Source organism: Poecile atricapillus, chromosome 3 (assembly GCF_030490865.1).
Source record: "Poecile atricapillus isolate bPoeAtr1 chromosome 3, bPoeAtr1.hap1, whole genome shotgun sequence".
In the NCBI taxonomy this organism is placed as follows: domain Eukaryota; kingdom Metazoa; phylum Chordata; class Aves; order Passeriformes; family Paridae; genus Poecile; species Poecile atricapillus.
The window spans coordinates 105,317,277-105,341,984 of NC_081251.1; the positions used below are offsets into that span (position 1 = coordinate 105,317,277).

Sequence of the window (24,708 nt, forward strand, 5' to 3'; positions counted from 1 at the left end):
TTTATCAGGCTGTCCCTCTCTAGCACTGACCTCTAAGGACCGCCTTATAGAGAGCACGTATGTGTTTATGTACCACACGCACATGCAGCGTGCTGTGAGTCAGAGGGCACAGGGGAGGAGAGGATATTCTTCCCTGCCTGTGTCGCTAGCGCTGCCTTTGCAGGGGTCAGAGAAGGCAGCTGGAGGAACTATGCCATGCTGTGTTAGCATGCTGGGGTAGAAGGTGTGGTGTTGGATGGAGTGCTGACTCTACAGCTGTCTGTGTTGTCTGCAGTACCCCATGTATTATGCACCTCTACCCTTGCCTTCTGTGTGCTGTATGGAAACGGAGACCCCAACTGCAGAGGATATACAGCTGCTGAAGAAAACGGTGGAGACGGAGGCTGTGCAGGTGCGTAGGCGACTCGAGTCCTTTCACAGTTGCTCCCAGTCCAGCTAGGACATCAGCATAGCCAGAACTGGCTCTTTCCAAATGTTCTGAAGGTAAATTCCACTACTCTCACCCTTCATCATTAAGAGATCAACCTGTAGTCTGAAGAGTGGAGTTTATCTAACCTTCTGACTCTGGAAAAAGTGCCAGTGGGACTTTCTTGTGACCTTTCGGTCTGTGGCTCTCAGCCTGTTGTGAAGCATGCTGCAGTGCTACCCAGCATATCCTAGAGCTGGGGTCAGAGGCTGAAGGCATGAATGTGTTTGCTACTGATTGCTGACTCCCTTGATTTGTTTGTAGATGCTGAAAGACATTAAGAAGGACAAAGTTTTGCTGCGCCGGAAGTCTGAGCTTCCACAGGACGTCTACACTATAAAAGCCTTGGAGGCCCACAAGAGAGCAGAAGAGTTTCTCACCTCAAGCCAGGAGGCTCTCTGACGGGCTCAGGAGCTGGCCCAGGAAGCTCTGCCCCATCCCTTTCCTCCAGGGGTCATGGAAATGCACTCGGTTCTCATGTATAAGTAAGGAATGAACATGGTGAGCTGTGCCTGTCCTCCACTCCATCTGCATACCTCCAGGGTAGATCTGGTTTTATGTTATAACTTGTATCTCACCACTGTCCTGTCCTCCTGCTTTTTCTCCATCCTCCTGCTTTTCCACCTTGGCTGTGCAGGCATGAAGGGAGCCTGCCTGACCTCTGCTTGTATCAGTCCAGGCAGGACTCACTTCACTGTGAGCTGTCACCTGATTCTTACTCTGCCAGGAAGCCAGAGCCTTGCTCAGGCTCTGTGTTGGGCAGAGCCTGCCATGCATGGCTCAGTGTGCTACTCCAAACTCCAAGTGCCCATCTCCGCCACACCTGCCCCCATGCTGCCTGTGCAGCTGCACCCTGCCAGAGGCCAGACTGAGCTTGGGGCAGAAGCAGAGTTTGTGAGGCTCTGCTGCCTCTCCAGCCTGCCTTGGGGTGCAGCTCCACAGCTGAAGGGTCTTAATGTACAGCGGAGGAAATGTTTACTTCCACCTTTCTTTTGCTACAAGCCCCTTGTTCTGTTCCCGTCAGTGGAGTGGGGGTTCAGTGCTTTGCCACCCCCAGTTAAGCTGGGTGCAAGCACTACATACTATTGCAGTCCTCCCTTTAGAGCATCCTTAGAAGCTCTCTTGTGAGAAAGTGAATTCCTTCTGCTGTTTGTGTTGGTCCGTGCTGACTCATCTCCTTCCCGATGTCTCGGGTTAATTGTGGGCCCAGAACTAACTTCCCGCTTTGTAGCAGGTATCAGCCACTGACTTCTACTTTCTTCCTCTACCTGCTCAATTAAAATACTCCTGCAGCTCTCCCTTTGTCTCTGTATCCCATCCTTAGCTCTTCAGGGCCAGGGTTTCTAGGAAGCTTGTGCTGCTAGTCATTTCCGCAAGCTAGTGGAAGCAATGGATACACCTCATGGGGTGTGGCTGAGTTTGAGTGTTCAGTTGTCGCCTCATTATTATCAATGGCTAAGCACTACTGCTGAAACGCTTCGGTGGGTGCTCTGAGCAAAATTCACCTGTCCTGTTATGTTGGTATCTGCTGTGGCTGGAGCCCTTGTTAGTTATCACATGGTGCATCAGGGACTCCTGCTAACTTAAGCATTTAGAAACACTTGCTGATAGCCCAGGGGCTTGCCCAGCACTTGGGTGCTACTGTGATCCAGCTTTCACCCCTGTTGTTTGTGGTGCAGATTTAGTGCCAGGCCAAGGTGCCACCTCAGAGGCTGGTTTGTCATAGAGAGGGAGTCTCTGCTTCTTAGCTGCTGCACCTGCTTTCTTGGCACATAAGTTTAAGTGGGTTTGCAGTAGTGCAGGGAGCCTGCGGGGTTGGTGCTAGCCTGATACTGCTTTGCAACAGCACAGGATGTTGAAGAAGGTTCTGGTGTATCTGCTTGTCCTCACCAGTAAACCATTCCCAGGTCAGAGGATCAGCCCCTCTAATCTTTCTGCTGGTGTGCAGCACATCTTTACTCCAATCCCAGCGAGGCTGTTTTGACCTGTGTATCCTGCATCCCTGCCCTGTGTAGCTCTCTCCGGGCTCAGCCCTCACCAGGAATGCCACCATCTCTTGGGAGGAGCTGGCAGGTGCATGTGTGAGATCCCCCCCAGTCACGCAGGACCCCACCTCCCTTCCGCCTCACACAACGGGCCAGTTCGTCAGGAGACTTCAGAAACACCTCAGGGAGGTTATTGCTTATTTTGAACATTAGTCTGAGCTCATGATCAGCTGCCAATCAATTACCTCACACCTGGCACAGCATGTGGATGTGCACCGGGTGGTGCCGATGGTGCCGGAGCAGCACAGCGGAAATGAGGGCTGCCAGGCTCGGGCTGGGCAGGAGGCTCCTTCCTGTTTCAGCACAGGCTCTCCAACTGGCTGCTTAGCATTGCGCTGTAAGCCAAGACCTCATTTTTAGATTGCTACAGCATGGTGTGCCCTCACTTGAGCCTGCTTGCTGCTGGGCAGTGGCTGCCTTTCCCCGCTGTGGGCTGCTCTGCCTGCAGAGGGAACAGAATCTTGTGGTGTGCAGACTGGCACTGTCCTGTAGATGATCTGTCTCTGCTGGCAGTCGCCGACCCTGGCCAGAGGAATGCTGCTGGGGTTGTGCCACATGCAGGGGCAGGATTGTAACACATCATGATTACGTGCTGTACAGCTTTGTGATGTTCCCATAGCTTTTTGTGTCTTGTTTTGGGTCAGGGAACTTAGGCTTAGTACCTTCACATCATCCTTTGTTTGCTGCCTATTCATTCCAGTGTCCTGGACACCTCAGAAGGGGACCATGTGAGACAGGGGGGAGTGTGCTCACCCTCTCACCACATGTACTGCTCATAGGCAGACCTGCATCTGCCACGCTACAGCTGCCCCTCGCTCAATACTTGGTTTCTAGCATTAGTGCTGCTCATTTCTGCCTACGCCTTTCCCCACATCAGCCAAATGGACAGAACTGGAGCTGCCTCTTCCTCTTCACCTGGCTTGCTCCTCCCTAGGGAAAAAGCAAAACTACTGCATTCACACCCTGGACACAAGTATTAAGCTGCTTACAGTTCATATGTACATATGGTGTACTTTATTTTCAGTAGAGCATTACATAGTATGAAAGTGTTGGATTTTGTACAGATGTCCCTGTATGTACAGAACTAAATAAAACCAATCTCTTGGAATGACACATCATGCTCCACCTGTGATATTCCAACACACAGACCCTATCCTGAGAGGAGGAGCCCTAGCCTGGAGTGACTTCTCTGGTACTGTCAGCATGGGGCCAAGTCCAGTGTTTGTCCTGAGGGAATCTGAGCAAAGCTGGCCAAGCCCCATCGCCCCATATGCATCCAAGCATGGAGACCAATCTGCCTCCTCAGAGGTAAAAGAAGCCAACACAAGGTCATCACATTGACTTATGCAGCAGCCGGAACCAAGAAAAAGGAGTGGGAAGGAAAATCAGACAATGTCAGTGGGACAAACTGGAACATTGATACTGGCAAGTCCTGTCAGACTCAGAGGCCGTGGGTACTTCCAGGGTGGAGGGAAGGGCTGGGGTTTGCAGCCCTTGTGCCGCAGCTCAGCCTCAATTCCACTGAGGCCGGGGCCCACCGAGGCTCTGCCGGGCCTGCAGCGTGCGCTGCACCACGTCCTTCCACTGTTCCTCTGAGATCTGGCTGGCCCAGGCCGGGATGCCCAGGGTGGGCAGCTTCACGCTGGCCATCGTCCTCTTTACCAGCTCCACATGCTCTGGGAACAGAGAGGCCGTGAGACCGCGGCGGAGCCCCGGGAGGCTCCTGCCGGAGAGGCGGTTACCTGCATCCATGGGGATGGAGCTGTGGCTGCTCTGAGCCGTGGCGCCTTCCGCTGCCTCCTCCTCGTTCTCCTCCTCGCTGTCCACCGGCGGGTCGGGCAGGTGCAGCCTCAGCATCTGCGGAGAAAGGCGGGCAGCGGGGGTCGGGACCGCGGGTGCCCCCAACCCCGGCCCGGCGGGAGGCGCTGGGCGGTACCTGCAGCCGCTCCTGCAGGCCGGGGCCCGCGTCGCTGAGGCCCTGCTCCGGTTCCTGGCTCAGCGGCTGATACAAGTACCCGCCGCCTTCCTCCTCTTCCTCCTCCTCCTCCTCCTCATCGCCGCTCCACCCCGCCGCGCCGTCAGGGCCCTCCGGCGGCCCGGGCTCCCGGGGACAGACGCGCTCGGGGCCCATGTTCAGCACCACCGCCATGCACCGGGCGCGGCGCCGAGGTGCCGCCGCCACCGCCTCCCGGAACCGCCGCGGCCACCGCGGGGCACTGTGGGTGCTGTAGTCCCGAAGCGGGCCCCGGGCGCGGCGGGCGGTGCCGCCGGCACGCGCCGGTGCCATCGAGTGTCGCCATCTCGGTCTGAGCCGGGGCTGGAGCAGCGCGCCGGAGCCGGGCCCGGCCAGGGCGGGAAACCCAAGGAGCCGCCCCTGAGGAGGGCCGGGGCCCGGCACCGCGGAAGAGCCTGTCGGGGCCGCGCCGCTCCGGCGCGGGGGGCGCCAGCGGACCCGGGCGGGGCCGCGCCGCACTACAAGTCCCAGGGAGCGGCGGGAGCTTCTGTCGGAGCGGGGCTGTCGGAGCTCCTTGTACGGGTACAGGTACGGGGCTGGGGCTGGGGCCGCAGGGGCGGGGGGAGGCGGCGGGGCCGTGCCGAGGCTGGGGGAGAGTGGGGCCGGGAGGCGCCGCCGAGCCCCTCCGTGAGGGCGGGGGGCACGGGGCCGCCTCCCTGCCCGGGTGCTCTCGGCCGGGCCCGCGGGCGGCGGGTGGGGGCGCGGGGAGGCACAGAGGGGCTCGGGCGGGGAGGGGCGGCCAACGGTGCTGGAGCGTGTCCAGAGCCGGGCAGAGGAGCTGCTGAAGGGTTCAGAGAGTAAGTCCTATGAGGAGCGGCTGAGAGAGCTGGGGGTGTTCAGCCTGAAGAAAAGGAAGCTCAGGGGAGACCTCACTCTCTACAACCGCCTGAAAGGAGATTGTTGCCAGGTTGGGGCCGGCCTCTTCTCCCAGGTAACAACTGACGGACAGGTCAGGAGGAAATGGCTTCAAGCTGCACCAGGGAAGGCTTAGGTTGGATATTAGGAAAAAAATCTTCACGAAAGGGTAGTCTGGCATTGGAACAAGCTGTCCAGGAAAATGGTCGAATCACCATCCCCGAAAGTGTTAAAAAAAACCTGTAAATGTGGCACTTTCAGGACATGGCTTATTGGTGAGACTGGCAGTGTGGGTTAATGGCTGGACACAGTGATCTTGGTCGTCTTCTCCATCCTTAAAGAATTCTGTGACCCCACACATCCCTGTCCTCCCCTGACAAGTTTGTGTCAGGGAGGCTGCCCTTCTGCCCTGGTGCCTTCTCTCTCCATCCCATGGGCTTGTGTGGTTTCAAGCCATTTTTTCTCTCACCCAGTCATGGCTGGTTTGGGGCTGCATGCCTGGTCTTCCCCAGTCCCATGTGCCAGGCAGAGGGAAGGCTGGCACCTGTGAGCCTGCCTTGTGTGTGGCCAAGCCCAGCAGACCACTCTGCCTGGGGATCAGTGTCAGTGCAACAGAGGGGCAGAGGAACCAACTGATGTAGCCTTGTGTAAAGCAAGAAATGCCCCACTGGCTGTCAGCTTGGCTTTCCTGAGCCTGCTTTCCAACCCAAGGGCTGCCCATGGCATAGCAGAAACAGCTTAACAGGCTGAGACAAATTCCTGATGGGGAAGTGGGGGTCAAGCAGTATCTCCAAAGCTTAGGTACACTCCACGGAGAAGCTGGAGTTCAGGAAGCAAGGTGAAGAATAGAAGCCAGCTCAGTAGGTGCAGAATCTCGGCTTTAGGCAGAGTCAGCAGTGGGCAAAATATTTGGTGAAAAATAAGGAGATGGTGAGGCTGGCTGTAGAGGTGGGGAGGGCACTGGGATAAATTTGTGCCTGAGCAGTGTGGTCTGTTTATTCTCATGGCTAACATGAGCTTCCAGAGCAGGCTCAGCTCACGAGCTCAAGGGCTGTTCTAGCACCGTCTAGTTCACCAGGGCTGGAATGGCATTGTGAGTGTCCAAGCTGTTGAATGTGCAAGCTTGCAGTTTCACGCTGCCTTAGCACAAATGCTCCAAGCATTAGATAAATGTCAAGCACAAGTGAAGAAAGCGGGTTGTTCTCATGTTATCTCTAACAGTATGTTGGATGTGCTTGAAATAGAACTGTCTATATGGACTGCTGTGAACTGGTTGGGTTATTTTAAGGGTTACTAAACCTTGTGGCTGGTGTCTTTTGGGAGACGGGACTGAGGCAGCCACACGGTAGGATTTGCTCTCTGGAGCAGCTTTGCAGGGTAGGCTGCGCTTCTTGGGGTGCTGCTGTAATTCTGGGGATGACAGAACGAGTCCTTGAAAATCCAGGTCACTTGCTGCTATGTTTCTCCCCCTTGCTTTGGGAATTGGATGCAGCAAGGCTAATCTGAGCAGCTTTTAGAAATGGCACTAGGTTTCCTTCTGTGTGCAGAGAGGAGTGAGAGAGCCCAGTGGGCTCCCTTTGAGCAAAGAAGTGGATCCAAGGATAGATGGGTTTATCACCTGACCTTATCAAGATTATCACCTGGCTACTGTACTTGGAGATGCTCAGTAGCTTTCTATCTTGAATATAGAATTGAATTTAATATCTTGAATACTTCTTGAATGAAGTATTTTCATAACTAAATGTAGAGACTGAAAATAGTAAGCCCAAAGCCAATAGAACCAACGGTGAAAACTCTGACTAAAACCTCTTACTGGTTTTCTGTTGTTGTTTTGGGTATCTTTTTCTATCTGTGCCACAGTGCTCAAGTCACCACAACAGTTTTGGAAGATATGCTAGTGAGAGATTGAGTGATATTTTGGTTGATCTCAGAAGTCCACATGCTGTGTTGTTAGGTTCTTTTAGGTGTAAACTGGAGCAGTTGGGATGAAGGTTGTTCAAGGCATTAAGTGCACCTTCAGGCAATAGCACAACCAGAGATATAAGAGTACTGTCTGTAGGTGCTGTCTTCAAAGAATGCAGAGCTGAATTAAATCTGATTGTTCCCTGGTTTAGCAGTGAAATGCTCCAGGTGCTTTGTGGCAGAGGAACAACTCACTGCTGTGCTCACTTAATTTCCAGCATCATCAGGTACTTCACCAGTAAGTGAAGCATATCCTGATTTTTAGAAATGTACTTATTCCTGGCATTCCTGGTTAATGACAAGACCTACCAGGGTTTCAAACTTTCTCTGCATCCTCTGTGCTTTCCTCTATTTCTGTATAGATCATGGCAGACTTAGGAAATGGGGAGTTGTGAACATTGCATGGTTGGAAGCAAGAGATCTGTTAGTTTTTGGAGAGTGGAAGTGAGGAGCTAACATAAATCAGTGGAAGCAAGCGGTGGCTTGAACAGAAGCTGTGATTCCTGCACTGCCCTCCCAGCTCTCTAATACAATTTGCCTCTGTTTTATCAATATTTTTGTGTTTTATAGCCTACATCACTGTTGCTGATGTCCTAACTGAGAAACCACAGAATGTATTTTGCATGATCTAGTGTTGTACACTTGGGGGAAATTGTTAGTAAATTGTTTGTAAATTTTGCTGTTTCTCTCTCTCCTTGGCTGTGTCCTCTGTGATCTTTAAAGAAATCTAAGTTGTAGCTTAATGTCAAGTGCACTTCTCCTACTAAGAAATCCTCATAGGAATGAGATTGAAAAGTGGTTTATTTATGTCCTCATTTATATCATATAAATTATCTTTGGAAGTCAAACTTGAAATGGAATTTAACAGGGTCCATAGTTGTAGGACAGAAAATATAGTTTTTTCTCAAAATATGTGTCTTAACTCTTATTTGCAGATAGTGCACAGAGGGGGCTTGGAGAAGGAAAATGCTTTGGGACAGAAGATTGGTCTAAGGAAACGATTGTAAATAAGGCAGGAGTGGAGAATCTGGAGCTGGGCAGAGAAAGCATGGGGTAGAGGGCATCCTTAGGAGACAGGGCTGTGCACGGAGGAGGGGAGGCCAGGCCTGTGTGTGGCTGAAAAGGGGCAAACAGATGCCTGGTGATGGCAGGAAGATGTGGTAGTTACAGGGTAGGGTTGTGGCCGGTGGCAGAAGAGGAACCTGGGAGTTTGCATGGATGCTTTTATTACAGTGTAGAGAAGAGCACTTGGGTTTGGAAAAGCCCTGACAGCTTGTTAAACCCTGTGTTTTCCCATGGCCCTGTAAAGATTACTTCACACTTCTGGTCATTCTCTCTTCATGAAGTGCTCATGTGAGTGTTTGTTTTTCTTGGCTCTGAGGAGGGGCAGAGGAGGCTGTACTGGCAGAGCTCTGTGTTTGCTCTAAAGGGGTATCCCTGGACAGAGCCAAGGTGAAGCACAGCCAGCTTCCATCCCATTGCCCTCACCATCACTCCAGACCCACCAGTCACCTGGAAAGCAATCATTTGGGGGAAAACTTACCCAGAAATTGTAGGAAGCAGCATTTCAGCACTGTTGCTTCCACCTCAGCATCTTTCTTGCAGTGCCAGGGATTGGGCCTGGAGCTGTTGTTTCTCAGTGGACCAGATTAACCTCTTGGGATGAGTTGCCTTCTGACTGGAATAGCAGAACTGCTGTGGCAGGGTAGCCAGCTCCTGTGGCAGTGACAGGGCCAGCATCCTTGCACCTGGCTCAAGAGAAGTCCCAAGAATGAGGAAGAGTTTTCCGACAAAAAAGGCGGGGGTCTTGTTACAATGCCTGCCTGTCATGCCAAGCAGCTGTGCTCCTTTACCTTAGTAGGAAGCAAGCAGAGAGCTTGGAAGTAAGATTCATCCTCTTGGTCCTCCTGGATCTGGCTCAGTCTGAAAGGTGTTGAAAATACTGATGCTGGTGATGAAGACCAATTAAGCTCCTTAAGGAGTCTTTTACAGAATCACTTAAACAAGAAGAGATTATGAGGAAAACATTGGTTAGATTTTTCAGGAATAACTTGTGACTGAGGCAGGAAACAGATTTAGATATGTGAAGCCTTCAAAATAGCTTGGAGGGTGACTTTGGTGGGTTCCATGGAAACTCATCTGTTATGTAGCTTTGCAGAGGACTTATACAAGCATGCTGCCTGGCTTAAAAAAAGAGAAATAAAGTTGCTTAAGGAAAAAAATCAAACCTGCTAGATCTGAAGTTGAAGCATGGCATGTAGAAAATGGGAGCTGTTCCTGGGCCCTTCTGGAGCACCCCTGCTGGAGCAAAACTTGCTGTGACTTTCTGGGTTACTGACTGCAGTTTAGGTGAGGGTGATTGCTGCAGGAACAGGCAGGTCTGTAGGAGAGACTCCCGTTATAATAAGGCTGCAGGATGGTCTCTGTTTGGGCTTTGCACATATCCTGCTACTGTAATAGTACATGCATAGAGCATGAAAACAACTCAAAAAAGAAATAGCTTTAAAAAGAAGCTACTGAAATTTTGATGACATTTGGGAGTTCTGGAATGAGGTGAGTGATTACTGAATAGTTCTGAACTGTCTGTGGAGCCAGTAGATGAAGCTGGAAGCCTGAGCTCTGCTTCATGCCAGGAGCTCCCTGTTGATGGCGTCTCTTATTCTTCCCACAGGAGGGGATAAAATGTGAGTGTGTGGGTGGGTGGGCGCTGGGGTGGTCAGGCTACTGATGGGCCTCCTTGTGAGTAGTGATTCCACTTGACTGAAGGGTTGGGGGTGGCCAACTGGAGCAGAGCAGCATGGCGCTGCCCCTCTTGCTGCCCTCCGGCTACTTCGGAGGAGGGAAGTCCTCCTTGCCAAAACTCACTACTTTCCAAAATTAAATGGCGCAGAGTGTAGGAATTTTATGTGTTGGAATTTAGTCCTTGTTCAAAGGCATTCCCAAATTTCTTTGGATTCTGAAAAGGCTAAAACTGGTTGTGGGATAGGAGCATGCTGACTGAATCTTTCAATAATCTAGAACCAAGAAATAAAAGAAGACAATTTTATTTGTGCTGTCTGAAATACCGACATCTCTTCTAATGGCTGTTTTTCAGCTGGGAGAAAACTGTTAAAATCAAAGTGACCTGCTGTTTCAGAAGCACCTGGGCAGGACTCTGCTCTGGATTCTTAGACTGAATAATATCTGTAAGAATCAGCTGTGGTGACTTCTCTAAGATATGATCTAAGCCATCTGTTTGAGGAATGAAAGCTATCAGTTGCTTAACAAGATATGATGCTACAGAATTTTCATAGTTATGCCTGGATTTGCTGTGGGAGGAGAAGCCTTTTCTGAGTATTAGCAAAGAGCTTTCTACCTAGATTAGGGGTTTTCTGATCTCTCATGTCTAATTAGATTGAACCTTAGTGCTCAAATCAATGAGTCCAAATGCTAATGTTGTCACCCACCCCCATAATGGGAAGTTGGTTGCTTTATATAGAGTTGGTTCTTTGGAGGTTTTTTGTCAGATGTTTTGTTTTCATATTTTCCTCTGCTGTTTCTCAGAACCCTTCCATAGAGCACACTCTTCCCTCTGGGTCTCTTCTTTTCACCTTTGTCGTTGGCTCTCGCTGTGCGTTTTCATTCATGCAGACAAATGGCTGTGACATGTACATGATGTGTGTGTGACCAGGCTGAAGGTGTTTGGCTGGAGCTGCCTGTGCAGCCACCCTGAGGGGTTTTGTATGCAAGGGCATCTCTGTTTGCTCCTCTCAGCCCTGCTCTGTGTCCCCTTCCCAAGAGGAATATTTCCAATTGGGAGGCAGGTGAGTGAGGATACATTAAGGTAATCTTTGTAGCAGGCATTCAAGGAAGGTAGAAAGACCTGCAGGATGGATCTCATTATTTTGGCATTATGTCTGTGTTGCAGAGCCAGGTGACATTGCGGTGGCCTTGGAAGCATGTGGCTGTGGCAGTGGGGGCCCTGAAGACCGCCTGGCTTGCAGGGAGGAATGCTACGGTGGGCAGTGCACTTGGAAGGCGGGCCACGGAGGGTGAACCACGCGGCCGTGGCTGTCGGGCACAAGGTCTATTCCTTTGGTGGGTACTGCTCTGGAGAGGACTATGAGACCCTGCGCCAGATCGATGTCCACGTTTTCAATGCAGGTAAATGTGTCCTTGTGGGGCACAAAGGACCTGACTTGCTGGACTCAGTTGTTGCCTTTCTTGCCTGCTGCTGCCTGACATGTTATACCCTGTAATGTGCTGTCTGATTCTTAATTTCCAGAAAAAGTTATCAGAGTAGGTAGGAGCCTTTCTTTGTGCAGCCTTGCATTTTCAGCATCAGGGGCAGGACTCAGAGGGGCTGTAGTTCATCTGGCTGCTAGGATAAGCACTCACTGAAGTAGTCACATAGCCAATGGCCTGGTTTGTCCTTGTTCTCTGTGAACACAGACTCAGACAGGTGCAAAGAGGTGATATCGAGTTGGCTCAGGTCCCCCCTCCAGTTTGCAGTATGCTCAGCTGCCCATAGTATAGGAGAAGGGTACAAGCCAGTGCACTCAGTTAAGATTCCAGGTGTAGACATCTGAGCTGTTTCCCTATGGGGGCAGCTGACAACTGGTGCCAGCATGATGGAGTCAGCAGGAGCATGTGGCTAGCAGGGAGGCATTCCCATTTTGGTAACGGCTATCATGCAGATTCACAACATAGCTTAGAAAAGCATCTGCAACTAGAGCCATTTGTGTAGGGTAGCCAGTACCTGTCATGAGGCTGAGTTGGAGCCATGCTGTGCTGGCAGAGGCTGTATTTCTTGATTGAGTGCTCCTTGAACTGAAGAGGTTACTGAACTGGTCCATGAAGTATTTCCCTGTAATTAAGCAGGTGATTAAAAACTGCACGGGACGCTTGGGTGGCTCCAGTTAACAGAGCCAAGAACGGAGAATCAGTGACCAGTTTTGGACAGTGTGCTGAATGCTCTGCTAACACCCACATGTAGACAGACCTAGTCTGTCTGTAAGATGCAGTGAATTCACTCCTTTAAGACTGATGTGCAGCAGGGATGAAAGCATTGGTTACAGGGGGCTGCCAAGGTGACCTGCTCACAGTGTAGAGGGGGTATAGCTCAGGATCCTGTGAACAGTGACATTCACCTCTGTCCAGAGGGACTGGGCTTTCACACTCAACACTGCTGAATGCTGTAGAACGTGCCAAGTAGAGCACCACTCTCCTGGGGAAGCATAATGACTGTGCCAAATGGAATGCTCTTGTGTTGTCTTTCCTTCTTACCACTCCCAAATATTAAAGTGTCAGAATGCTGCAGCCACCACATGGGAAGTGACAGTGGCTTCCCAAGCCCTTGCTCAGCTAGCATTGTCAGGTGGCAGTGCTAAAGCCAAGATATCAGATTTTGAATTATCTCTGTCAGTCTTCCAAAGATAAAGACTGTGTTTTAGGTAGGAAGCATCCAGTCTAGCTTGACTTCAGCATTGGATGTGCTTCCTCAATGCCCTTTCAGCCTGTGGGGTAGATGCTCACCTTTTGAGATGCCTGACTTTTCCCTCTCCCTATGTTAGTATTTCAGAGGAACTGCAGACTGTTTTCTGCTGTGTTTTGTATCAGCTCCACGTAGAAAACAAACCTGGAGGCTGTATGTAGCAGAGGGAGGGTGACTGGTCCTGTTACGTAATGGCTGTGTAACACTTGCTGTGGCTCTTGCATTGTCATTAAACCCTGTAATACCTGTTGACTGTTCTGAATGCTACTGGACATGACACACAGGAAGGAGAACCTGTAATCACAAGGAACTCCTATTCAAAATGCAAGGTTAGCAGGGAAAACTTGAGTATAGATGGGTGTAAAGGAGACAGACGGCCACCTCATCTATAGCTTGAAAAACCAAAACAAAAGCAAACAAACCCTGTTCCTACAAGTCTGCTGGGTTGCTTTAACTGTGTTTAAGAACTGTGCTTCTGCAAGTCCAAGTGATGCCTTCAGGTGTTCCCTTGCATAATACTGCAGTGAGTTATTCCTGTGCTGCCCATTCTTCCAGCTTCGAGTATCTTCAGCAATCTCCCTAGCTTGAAGTTGTGTCTGCATTCATGGTCACCTCTGTACTTTTTCATTTTTCTTTCCGTATTTGTTTGTGTGTGTGCCATATCTTCACTCACAGCCTAGGATGAGCCAGAGTGGAAACCTTTTCAGTTAACTGTTGCAGAACAGAGCCTGTTTCTGTCCTCTGGGCCTCCAGAGGACTTCCTTCTGTATTTCTTAACTATCTACTAGTCGGGGTCAGACACAAGTTTCTCTTGTTTACTCGATTGCTTCTGCACCTTGTCACGGGGTAAAAAGCACCATACAGGATGGGTTATGAACTGTGAGCAATTTAGCAGGCTTAGCATTTGACATGGGCTCAAACTTGTGTTTCCAGTGTCTCTGCGCTGGATCAAGTTGCCTCCAGTGTGGACAAACAGCCGAGACCACGTGAGGGAGGTGCCCTACATGAGGTATGGACACTCAGCCGTGCTCATCGATGACACCGTCTACATTTGGGGTGGTCGCAACGACACGGAGGGAGCCTGCAATGTGCTCTATGCTTTCGATGTCAGTAAGTTCCAGCTTCTCACTCTTCCTTGTCACAGCTTGATCAGACCTTCTCTCTATCCCACCACACTGCTCCCCAACTTGTTTTCTTGTCCCTCAGTGACAGTCTGGAGGAAATGGTGTCACTGTCTGTTTCAGCAGTTTGAGAAGTGGAATACGGTGGCCACAGTGTCTGCATGCTTAAATCTCTGTAAAAGCCTTTGGGCAGAGATTGCTGATCTTGTCTAATAATGAAAATTGTTTTAATTTTTCTCTCAGCCTTGCATGCTCTCTCGGAGAGTAACTACAACTGAAGTGTTCTCTCTGTGTGATGTAATATTTCTTAATTGTGGCTGAAGGTTGAAGCAAGAAGGGTCTGGGCTCTTGAGGATTGTGGCTCTTCTCCAGTGTGGTCCTTCTTTCTGAAGGCATGAAGGAAAGTGAGGAATAAAGCACAGGAGTAGTCTGGGACAGGATGCTAAAATCAGGGAAGACATGAATCAAGTTAGATAAACCTGAAAAAATAAACTCCTTGAGCCTTTTGGTTGGCTTCTCCATAGCACTGCTGGAGCACCTCTGGAGAAAAGGCACCATCAGGAACTGCATGGACACAAGTGTCAGGAAAGAAAAGGAGTATATCTGGATTCTGGAGGCAAGTCCATCTAAATACTGGCCAGAAACTGTCTTGCTGGACTTGCAAGGGAACTGCTTGCTCTGGTGCTTGGTCAAGGGGTCTGTTCTTTACCAGGAAATATCTTGCAGCTTGTGGCACAGGGTATCCCCCTTCCTTCCCCTGACACATGCAGCTGAAAAACCACCAATAAACCTCTGCCTACACAGAGGCTGTGTAGTGGGAGCTGCCTAGTCTCCCTGGCAGCTCCAGTGCTTTAGCATTAAGTGAAAATTGACAGCAAGTCCTGCTCCAAACCCTCTGCAGCTGTCTGTACGCACAGGCCTGCCATTCCTGGAAAGTAAGGCTGGCAGTCACAGTCCCATGTCTGTAGTGTAAGTTCCACTGTAGGGGTCACATCAGGCTAAGTAAAGTCCTGTCTGAGTGCAGTTTTGTCCATGCGGTGTGGAGCACATCACAAATTGAGGTCTTTTCCATCTCTAATTTAACATGTTGCTCTTGGGTGAGCTGTTGCTGATACGGTGTGACTGAGTTTGGAAGCAGCCCCAGGAAGAAAAGGAACTTGATAGCCCTGAGCTGTCCCACTGGAGGCTCCCTAGGGATTCTGCTGACCTTGCAAGACCCTTTGTGTGGTGCCAGACGGAGCATAGGTGGACAGTTGTGTCTGCAGCCAAGTTCAGAGAAGCCATCCTCATGCTTTGGCTCCAGTGATATGACTCTGAAATAAGCACTGTTTTTGACAGCCAAGAGCTGTTAGGGAGGGTGGGGGGAATGTCTCCTGCAGCCTTGAGGCTTATCTGTGCCTCTCTGAGCTCTCGGGGCAGGTGCCTGTTTGCGCTTGGCAGTGAGTTGCTGGCTTGGCTCTGTGTTGCCCTGGCATGGAGAGCAGCTCTGGCTGGATTTTAAGTCATCTTCTAAATCAAGCCAGCCCCTGGAGTGTGCAGGCTAAGGGGCTGAATCTGTCTGGTGCAGGCTCATGGGGAGCATTGTGAGGGGTGGAAAGTGAGGAAGAGGGGATGAGAATGTAACAAGTGGAGCAGATAAGATGGGGAGAGCTGCACTGCAGAGTTGGGTATATGCAAAACAGCTAGCATGGAGAGCTTGTGATTAAGTGATTTCTATCTGGGTTTGAGAGCTGTTTCTCCTCAGTCACTGAGCTCAGTTACTGAGCATCTCCATGCCATGAGGAGGTCAGTTGAGCCACTTAGCATTATTGCTTCATTGTAATAGAAAGTGTGAATCCAGAGTTGATAAGTAACTCATAAGTACACTTTGCAAGAGATTTGGTAAAAGTAACATTGTTTAAGCCCTGCTGTACTTCTCACACTTAAATATCTTTGCAGGTCTGGCAGTTGGTTGCCATGCCCAGAGGCTGAGACTTTTATCACTGTGTCCCTCTGTGGGGGCTCTGGCAGGTAGCCTTGTCCAAGTAAGCTTGCAGCCTCTCTGGCAGAGCAGGTGCTGTGTGAGAAAGCGGGAATGATTTTTGCCTTAGAAATTAAGAACAGTAGTAATAGAACTATCCCACCCCAACTCCTACTGTGTTTTCTCAGCATTGCCTCTTGTTTTGTTTCAGACACGCACAAGTGGTTCACACCAAAGGTGTCTGGAATGGTCCCAGGGGCAAGAGATGGACACTCAGCTTGTGTCCTGGCAAAGAGCATGTTTATCTTTGGAGGCTATGAACAGCTGGTGAGTAGTCTCTGTAACTGTTAATTGGTGAACCCTTGGGAAAGAGGGTGTTGATACCCAGGACACTGATAGAGGCAGGACACGGGGGCATATTTATATTCCTAATCACTGTCGTTTTGTAACTTAGCAAAGTTATGGCATTAGTACCCAGGTTATGCTAATTGTTTTGAGGAGAAGTTGGTTGGAAAAGCAAGTCCACAAAACTGCTGAATTTTTTTTTAACTTTCACAAAACGTATTTACCACAAAGAGGTAAAAATATAAATCTTCTTATATTTTTTTTCTGGCTCATTTCTCAGCCAAATGTAGATACGTAAATACATAGCATTTTTAAATAAGTATATATTGATTTACATTTATTTTAATTTGGCTCATAAATGAGCCAGAAAAATCACTTTCTGCAGTCTTGCTGTGATGTTTTCTTCTAGTCTGGTGTATGTTCCCTGTAGTCACTATCTGCTCTGACATCTTGTTGATCCCTTTCAGCAAACACTTGGTTGCCTTCCCATTAAGAATACCTTGAGCCAAAGTTCATCCTGCAATAGCTGTCAGTGTGCCTAATGCTCTTTTTACCAAATCCTTATGATCTGATCTTAAGAAGTGGGTAAATATAATTTCAGCCTATCACCAGGTTCCAGAAAAGATGTGCAAAGTCACATCTGTTTGTTTGGAAGAAAGCTGGAGCTCTGTTGCAGAATTCTCTGGGTTATTCCCTCTTTTTTGAGGATGATAGCAGGCCAAATCCATTATATCGATTACAGCAACAGGAGGGGTTCAGATCTGTCTTGTTTTTAACCAAGGCCAAATAAACCTCTGGCTGTCTTGCTGTTCTCTACCTTGCCTGGAAGAGCAGGAGTCCACAGTTTGTGTGAGTGCAATCTCTTTCAGGGAGCCAGCTGCAGATGGGTTTTGTGTGACTTCAGAACCTGGAGTGCATTTTCTCCTGGATGTTCAGCTTCCCATAAGTAATCTTAGCTTCTGCATCTCATTAGGCGGCCTTAGCAGAGCCAGTTTGACTGTCCTGCTAATGCCTCTTTTTTCTGCTGCTACATGGAAAGGATGCAGTCTCCTGCCATGAATGTATTGTGTGCAGGACAGCCTTTGGGGGAGGAACTGAGCACTGAATAAGTGGGAAAGCTGCAAGAAGAAACAGAACACCTTTGGGAAGAAATGGGCTTTGTTTTCCTCTTGTTAAGTGCTGCCTGAGCAAGCACCTTGTCTATTAGGAAGTACTGACTCCAAAGGGATGCTCCAGGTCTGTAGGGCAGCATCCTTTCTGGGGCTGAATGTGACCAGGCTTCTCAGTCCCTTTGTGACCAAGCTGCTTGTCTGTCTTCCAGGCTGACTGCTTTTCAAATGATATCCATAAATTGGACACCACAAACATGATGTGGACCTTAATCTCTGCCAAGGTCAGTGTCTGTTTTTCACTCTGGTTTGTGGAGGAAGTTTTGCATCTGCTATTCTCTGGGGTAGCTGCCCACACTTGTCTCACAGCTTCTGGCTGATGTGGCTGTGATCTGCAGGATGGGAAGTTCTTCAGCAGAAGGCAGCCATCCAACTTCCCCATCAAGATGTGTTATTGCCCTGGGTAATCTGCACTCTTTCTTTTGTCTTTGTTTTTTACTCTGTCCTTCAGGGTACTCCAGCTCGCTGGAGAGACTTCCATTCAGCTACCATCATTGGAACAAAGATGTACGTGTTTGGTGGCAGAGCTGATCGTTTTGGGCCATTTCATTCCAACAACGAGATCTACTGTAACCGCATTAAAGTGTTTGACACAGAAACCAACTCGTGGCTGGACTCCCCTCCCACTCCCGTGCTCCCGGAGGGCCGGCGGAGCCATTCAGCCTGTGAGTGTGGGTCTGCTGAGGGTGGAGGATGGTGGAAGGAAATTCCTGTCTGCCTCTGAAGGGGTGTCTGCTCTGCTATGGATGAGGCTATGGGTTAGCAAGGGGTGCACAAAGCCCAGTTTCTATGAAAAGCTGCTGCCCACCAAAAAGCCTTGCACGTCACACTGCACATGAAGGTGATATAAGGAGAGGTGGACAGCCAATACCACATTGCTTTGTGTTTGATGTTGGGTCAGGGACCTGCTGGGTGGCCCTCTAACATCTGTGCTTACTCCCTACAGTCAGCTACAACGGGGAGCTATATGTATTTGGTGGCTACAATGCACGTCTGAACAGACACTTCCATGACCTCTGGAAATTCAATCCAGGTATTTATCCTTTTAACTTGCTGCAGTGATAGTGCTCTGGGCCCTCAGGCATGTGAGTGCTCGCTCAGGGGAACATAGTGTCCAAGGAGTACTGCTTGGGGGGAGGAATGGCTCTTGCCAACTTGCTACTATGCCTGTTCCTCCTTGGGATGTTTCCAAATCTCAGTTAGAAAGTGCAAAATGAGGTATTACTGAAAGACATATTTCATTGGAAAAACTTTGTCTTGTTCTTAAATAAGCAAAAGTACTGACAGAAGAGAAAATATAAGGCAGCAATAGGGTTAGGGAAGGGGGAGACTAGTGGGGAAACCATTCAACTTGAGCTGCAGGATTACCATCTCTTGGTACCAGCTTAAACTGTGTGGCAGAAGGGGTGGTTCTTCATCTGGTACCCTGAATATCAGTCAGCTGTGAGCTGGTTCTGGGTCCTCAGTCCTCAGGCACATTTCATTCTCTAGACTCATTTTGTTTGCTAATTGGTTTGCATAGTAAAGTTACCTGAGAGCAGCCAACCTGCTGCTCCTCAAGCTGATTGTGAGCTGGTGTGAGAGCTCCTGCAGGTTTCAGTCCTGTGCGTTGTCGCCCCCAAGCATCCTTGCCACAGAGAGCAGCAAGAACAAAGGCTGCTGTCTCCACCTGGTTCAGTTCCCTACGCCCTCCTCCCGCAGTGGAGCTGTCCCAGCAGCTGATGCAGCTCTGCCAGGGTGTTCTGTGATCGCAGCCTGCCAGCAGATGGAGCTGGTTCCTGGGTCTCCCTCCTCCAAATCCCGACCGAGGCTGCCTGTCTGCTCCTGCGGCTCTGCCCAGTACAGCTCCCTCTGATGTCAGACCCGCTGCCATGGCAGTCTGTGGTTTCTGGTGCTCAGGCAGAGCACCTTTTCACTTTGCAAGTGAAAGGTCTTGATGCAGCCCTGAGCAACCTGGTTTAGTGCAAGGTGTCCCTGCCCATGGCAGAGGACTAGAACAAGATGGTCTTTAAGGTCTCTTCCAATCCAAACCATTCTATGATATGACCTGTAAATCCTGTCTCAGCAGGCAGAGCTCCAGGACTGTGACTGGCATCCAAGTGGCACCATAGAGGTGCATCATTCAGCCATTAGTGAGGAGGTCAAGGGGGAGGATGGATATTGGCTAGTTGGTGTCTGGGGAGTGGGCCTCTGCTTTTCCTGTGATCTGTTTCAATTCATAACCTGCTTATAGCTGGTGTTGGCCAGGCTCTTGTGACAAGCTGGTACACTCTTTTCCTCCCATTAGTTTCTCTTTCTTGGAGGAAGATTGAACCCAAGGGAAAAGGGCCATGTCCTCGCCGCCGGCAGTGCTGCTGCAGAGTGGGGGACAAAATCATCCTCTTTGGAGGTACAAGGTGAGTTATGTGAAGTGGCTCCTGGAGAGGCTTTGACACTCCCTTCAGCACAGTGTCCCTTCATGCTCTGACCCATGCTGTATCTGAGGGACTTCAGAGGCACATGGCAAGTGTCAATCTCTCTGACAAGTGTTAATAGTCATGTACATCAGGGATCCCCTGGAAAAAGGCCATGGAAGAGACTGAAGGTGTCATGTAAGCTGTAAAGCATCTGGTGACAAGCCATCTTGTACATGTAGAGACAGAATGGTGTAACAGGCTGCTCAGGAGGGGCTGTGCAGTGCTCAAGCTTTCTGGTGAAGAGGTCGTGGGGATAAGAGAGGAGATCCTGCTGTCAGAAGGACATGTATCTCAGTCTGCTGTGCCAGAACAGACCTCAGACTGACTTATCTTCACCTGCATGCTTCTCTGCTTCTCCCACCAGAGCTTCTTTCTTCTGTTGGCAAGTGTGGGTTCTGCTGCCAAGCTGCAGTGGGATGTCAGCTCAGCTGGGAGCTGTTTGAGGAGCCTACACACATGACAAGACAATGTTGCCTTCTGTGCCAGTGTTCCTTAGCAACATTTCCATTCACATCAGGGACCTGGTGTTACGGATTTAGCTGTCAAACACTGGAAGTGATACTGTCAGGGTGCAGGGCAGCTGGATGTGGCCACGAGCCTTAACAGCTGCTAAAAGAAAGGAAGTAGCCTATCACCAGGACACACTCTGTGCTGTCTGGAGTGACAAATTGCAGCTCTGGAGCACAGTCCTGCTTTCCAGTATCTACCTTGCAGAGACATCTTAAATGCTTTCAGCTCTCCACATGGTTTGGAAAGCTTTGTGTCTCTCTCTGGGATCTTGACAGTGGCTTTTTGGGGATGCTTCTGAAGCCAGCTTGGCTGTCCAAGCAGGACAGGTTCTCCTGATGTCCTGACCATACCAGTGTGTGATGGAGTGAAGGGCCTTCAGGTTCCAGGGGTTCAAGGAGCGTGCTTAGCTGTAGGATGTCCATGTGACTGTGAGGGAGTTCTCAGTGCAGGTGAGGTATGCAGAGGTGCTGAGTTTCTCCAGTCTCCTCAAAAGATACTGGGTGCTGCTCAGTGCAGCAGAAGGCTTGGTACAGCATTATGGGAGTTTTGGGTGGCCCAGATGCTGTGCTGTGTGTAGATTTGTGTTACAGTAGCAGCTGAACTCTGATGTTAAGCCTTGGCACTCCTGGGAAATGCTAGCAAACCACAACAAATTTGACACTGGCTTTTTTTAGTTTGGTCCGCCCTTTCCAAGCAATGCAGCAGTACCGTGTCTTCTCCACTGGACCACTTCAGAAATCAGCTAGTTTCTTAAGTCAAGCTCAACCCCAACAGAGGCACATTCATCAGCAGTAGTGTGGGCTACGAAGAGCTGCTGGCAGCCAGGAATGCAGCCTGCTTGAACTGGAGGGGAGGGTCTTGTGAGCTGAGGAAGTGGGAGGTGGGGGTGGGCTGTGCTCGCTTCCTGTAGCAGTTATCAGGTGTATTCTGGAGCTGCCTGGCGAGATAAGAAGTTTTCCAGGAAGTCGTTGTAATGGAGAACTCCCAGTGCTCTGCCTCCTGACCTGTGCTCCCCTGGCTGGGAAGGGGGGAGGGGTCACACAGCTCGGGCTGTCCAGCAGGGATTCTCAGAGGATGAGCCGGGAGGCTCAGCTTTCTAGGGAGCAGCACTGGGGGATGGGCAGGCAAAACCCCTTTTCGTCCTGTCTGCCCTTCCAGGATTCACACATCCTATAGACTGCTGAAGAGGCACTTATGCAGGCTGCTTGCTCCTGTGGCATCCAAAAGCTTTTTCTTTGGTAGTCCTGCCCAGGGCTTGGTCTTTTTGCCCCAGCTGTCATCCCTCACTGTGGCCAGGAGCAATCCATCACTTGTGTCCCGTTTAAGGGACCAGAAAACTTGGTGTTCCCATTAGCTGTGTCACAGCTGTGGCCCTGGTCTGGTTTCATCCCAAGCCCACCAGCAATTCAGTGTGCAGATACCATCCACAAGGAAGAAGGCAGGGGAGAAGGAATGCTATAAAACAGTTTAGCTGAAGAGATGCTGATCTAGATTTGGCTTGAGACTGTTTTCTGTGACAAGGCTTAGGAATCCTGGCTCTAGTGAGAGAATAGGGGCTGTGACTGAGTGCAGGGTGAGTTGTTTTGCATCTGGAATGAGCAGTTTTGCTGGGCTCTGGTTGGCAAAGCTGTGCCCTGCACCCTTCTGCCTGGGAGTTGCAGGGGGTTGCCTGGTCTTGAACTCCAGGCTTATGCTGCTACTCGCCTTTTGGTGATTAAAACCACAGATGTGGTGCCTGCTGGCTTTCCTTTGATAGATAAGGGATGGTCTAGGGTTTCCTGTGACGTGGATGTGAGATTAGATTGTGGTGTGGTAAGCACACGAGATGGAGTTAAAGGGGCTCTTGCCTGTATCCGGGCAGATGGGCCCCATCAGCAACAGGTCTGCTCTGCCAGCAGTGAGCTGTGCTCTGCAGTTTGGCCTGGGGTTGTGGGGACCTAAGGGGGCAGGTACTTCCTCATGTCCCATGAGGTGTGAAGCTTAGTGGCTCCTAGGTGGGGAAACAAGTGACACTGGGGTGAGAAGTCACTGCATGAGGTCGGTCCCAGCTAAGAAGTGAGGGCACACTAAATTGGTTTGTCACAGACCAAAGCAGGACTTAAAACGCTTTTCCTTTCTTTCAAATTCTCCAAACAACCATCAGCCATGGGAGTGTTTTCCCCTGTTTTAGCATAGGCTGATCTCTCTGTGCAAAGAGATGTAGTGTCCAGTCTCTCAAGTGCTTTGGTTGCTCCACCAAGACCACAGTGGCAGGAAACCATAGGTGAGGCTGTCTGTTCCCTAGAAATGTCTGGTGTTGTAATTCTTCATTAGCATTCCAGCATCAGCATCAAATGGGACTATCAGCAAATCAGAATTGGTGTAAAATGACTGCTGCACTGCTCTAGTGCTCAGTTACAGTCTTCTGAAATGCCATCCCCATTTTGGCACAACCACTCACTCCAGATGTGGCTGGAGTCCAAAGTGACTCCTGCGTCAGACTGAGGAATGTCTGTGGTTGCCCTGCCGTGCAGATGTTTTCTAGCTGCTTTCTCTACACTCCTCTTACAGCATCTCAGTGGCCAAGCTGAAATAATTGCAGTAGATCTTAACTACATGAGAACAGGAGTGATGGATAGGTGAGGTGAGGGGGAGGTTCATGACTGGAATCATCATGGTCATCCATGAAGAAGATGCAGATCCCCCATGCCCTGCAGAGGAAACAGTGTGGGTTTCTGCTCCCCAGCTCTGTGCAACTCTGCCTACTCTGCAAGGAGCTGGGAAAGTGATGACTTTGGGTGCTGCTTGGGGCATCAGAGCAGCAGGAGGGATCACAGGGCCCCTGCTTGGGACAGGCAGGCCAGGAACATTCCTGGACTTGCTCAGCTCTTGCTGAGCTGGTGTATAAAATTTTGGCACTGTCTGACACTGTGCTTGGTTTCTGCAGCCCATCTCCGGAAGAGGGAATGGGTGATGAATTCGACCTGATGGATCACTCAGATCTCTACATCCTCGACTTCAGTACGTGAGCACTTCCTGCCCAGCCTGTACCTCTTGCCACAAGATGCCCTGTGAACAGGCCCTGCTGTGAAGCACCCAGCTGTGCCCTCTGTGGCTCCAGGTGCCATGTCCTGGAGCCAGACAGCTGTGTCTGACCAGTGTGCTTGGCTTAACGCAGAGCAGCCAGAGGTGCAGCCCTGCTCTGTGCACTCCTGCATGCAGACCTCTTGTGGGAGTACAGAAACCACCCCAGCCTGTCCCTGGTGTGCACTCTGCCTTGTCCCTCAGACAAGGCTCTGCCCTGTTTCCTGTGGCACTGATTGCATGATGCTGGAGCCTCCATGGTGTCCAGTCAAGGCCTGCTGTAGCTTAACTGCTTTCTTTTCACAGGCCCCAGTCTGAAGACACTGTGTAAGCTAGCAGTGATTCAGTACAGCCTGGACCAGTCCTGCCTTCCCCACGACATTAGGTATGGTGTGCCTTGCTGGAAGGTCACTCTGTGGGTGCTCCGTGACCTTGAGGTGCTCCAGCCCTGGCTGAGGGCTGCCCAGGGCCCTTGGCACTGTGCACCTTTGAGGTGGGCTGGGCTGGACACTATAGCTGAGGCTGACATGAAGCAAAGCTGCTCCAGCCCTGGGCACTGTGTTTGTGCTTTCTCTCAGTGTATCCTCTTGGTGTGTTACAGATGGGAGCTCTCAGCCATGACAACGAACAGCACCATCAGCCGCCCCATTGTCTCCAACCAGGGCTGAAGACAACTCGTCTGTCTACCACCCTGCCCTCACCCCTCCACATACTGACCTCTTGCTCCACTGCCTGCATGAATTTTTAGCCCTTTCAAGCAAGGAATGTGTGAGCTCAGTTTGTCCTGCCCTAGCTAGGCCTCCCTCTGCCCTTGTCATGCTTTGGGCAGCACGAGTGGACAGGCAGAGCTGGCCACTGGGGAAAAAACTGTCTGGCCTCAGCAGCACAGCTGTGACCCCTCTCCTTGCTGGTGGCTCTAGAGCTTCCTTCCCTTTGCCTGTGGAACTGCAGCTGTGTTGTCCGGTGTCCAGCCACTTTCCAAGGGCCTGAATCAACTCTTTCCACCAGCCACGGCCCTGGGGTTGATGTCAGGGTCAACCTGAACTGTTCCTGCATTGCCTCAAGAGAGCAGGAACCTCTACACCTGTTCCTGCCAGCACTGACAGCTTCCTGGCACTAAATGGCAGGCCCCAGCTCCAAGCTGAGCCCAGTGTGGGGGCCTGGGCCCAGCTGGAGACTGCCCAGCTCCTATTGTAAAGCAGCAACTGGGGAAGTTTTATAAATGGTGAGGCAGACATGGTTTCTGTGTGTCCTAGCAGATAACTGGGG

General features: G+C 50.5%; 3 protein-coding genes across 6 annotated transcripts in view; 2 read left to right on the top strand and 1 right to left on the bottom strand.

The window, feature by feature from the left end:
- The window catches only part of PPP2R5D (protein phosphatase 2 regulatory subunit B'delta), a 27,144-nt gene extending 23,520 nt beyond the window's left edge, over positions 1-3,624 (top strand). Inside the window, exons 15-16 of the mRNA XM_058836865.1 lie at positions 275-391; positions 731-3,624. Coding sequence (XP_058692848.1) covers positions 275-391; positions 731-868 — 255 coding nt within the window. The 3' untranslated portion in view covers positions 869-3,624. The remainder of the gene's footprint in view (positions 1-274; positions 392-730) is intronic.
- MEA1 (male-enhanced antigen 1) lies at positions 3,488-4,798 on the bottom strand. The gene is made up of 3 exons (XM_058836875.1): positions 4,448-4,798; positions 4,254-4,368; positions 3,488-4,187 (listed from the first exon to the last, which is right to left on the bottom strand). The coding sequence occupies exons 1-3, from the start codon at positions 4,796-4,798 to the stop codon at positions 4,024-4,026; spliced, it is 630 nt and encodes a 209-aa protein (XP_058692858.1). The 3' UTR covers positions 3,488-4,023.
- Positions 4,799-4,909: 111 nt separating this feature from the next.
- KLHDC3 (kelch domain containing 3) lies at positions 4,910-24,674 on the top strand. Of its 4 annotated transcripts, none has more exons than XM_058836871.1 (11): positions 4,910-5,047; positions 11,250-11,485; positions 13,749-13,925; positions 16,108-16,223; positions 17,563-17,634; positions 17,862-18,075; positions 18,357-18,443; positions 19,698-19,806; positions 23,303-23,376; positions 23,746-23,824; positions 24,041-24,674. In XM_058836871.1, the coding sequence occupies exons 2-11, from the start codon at positions 11,332-11,334 to the stop codon at positions 24,105-24,107; spliced, it is 1,149 nt and encodes a 382-aa protein (XP_058692854.1). In that variant the 5' UTR covers positions 4,910-5,047; positions 11,250-11,331; the 3' UTR covers positions 24,108-24,674. The 4 variants fall into 4 exon arrangements, with proteins under 4 accessions (XP_058692854.1, XP_058692852.1, XP_058692853.1 ...); XM_058836869.1 differs by having other exon boundaries at positions 4,914-5,053; XM_058836870.1 differs by lacking the exon at positions 4,910-5,047 and adding an exon at positions 5,261-5,456.
- Positions 24,675-24,708: the final 34 nt, after the last annotated feature.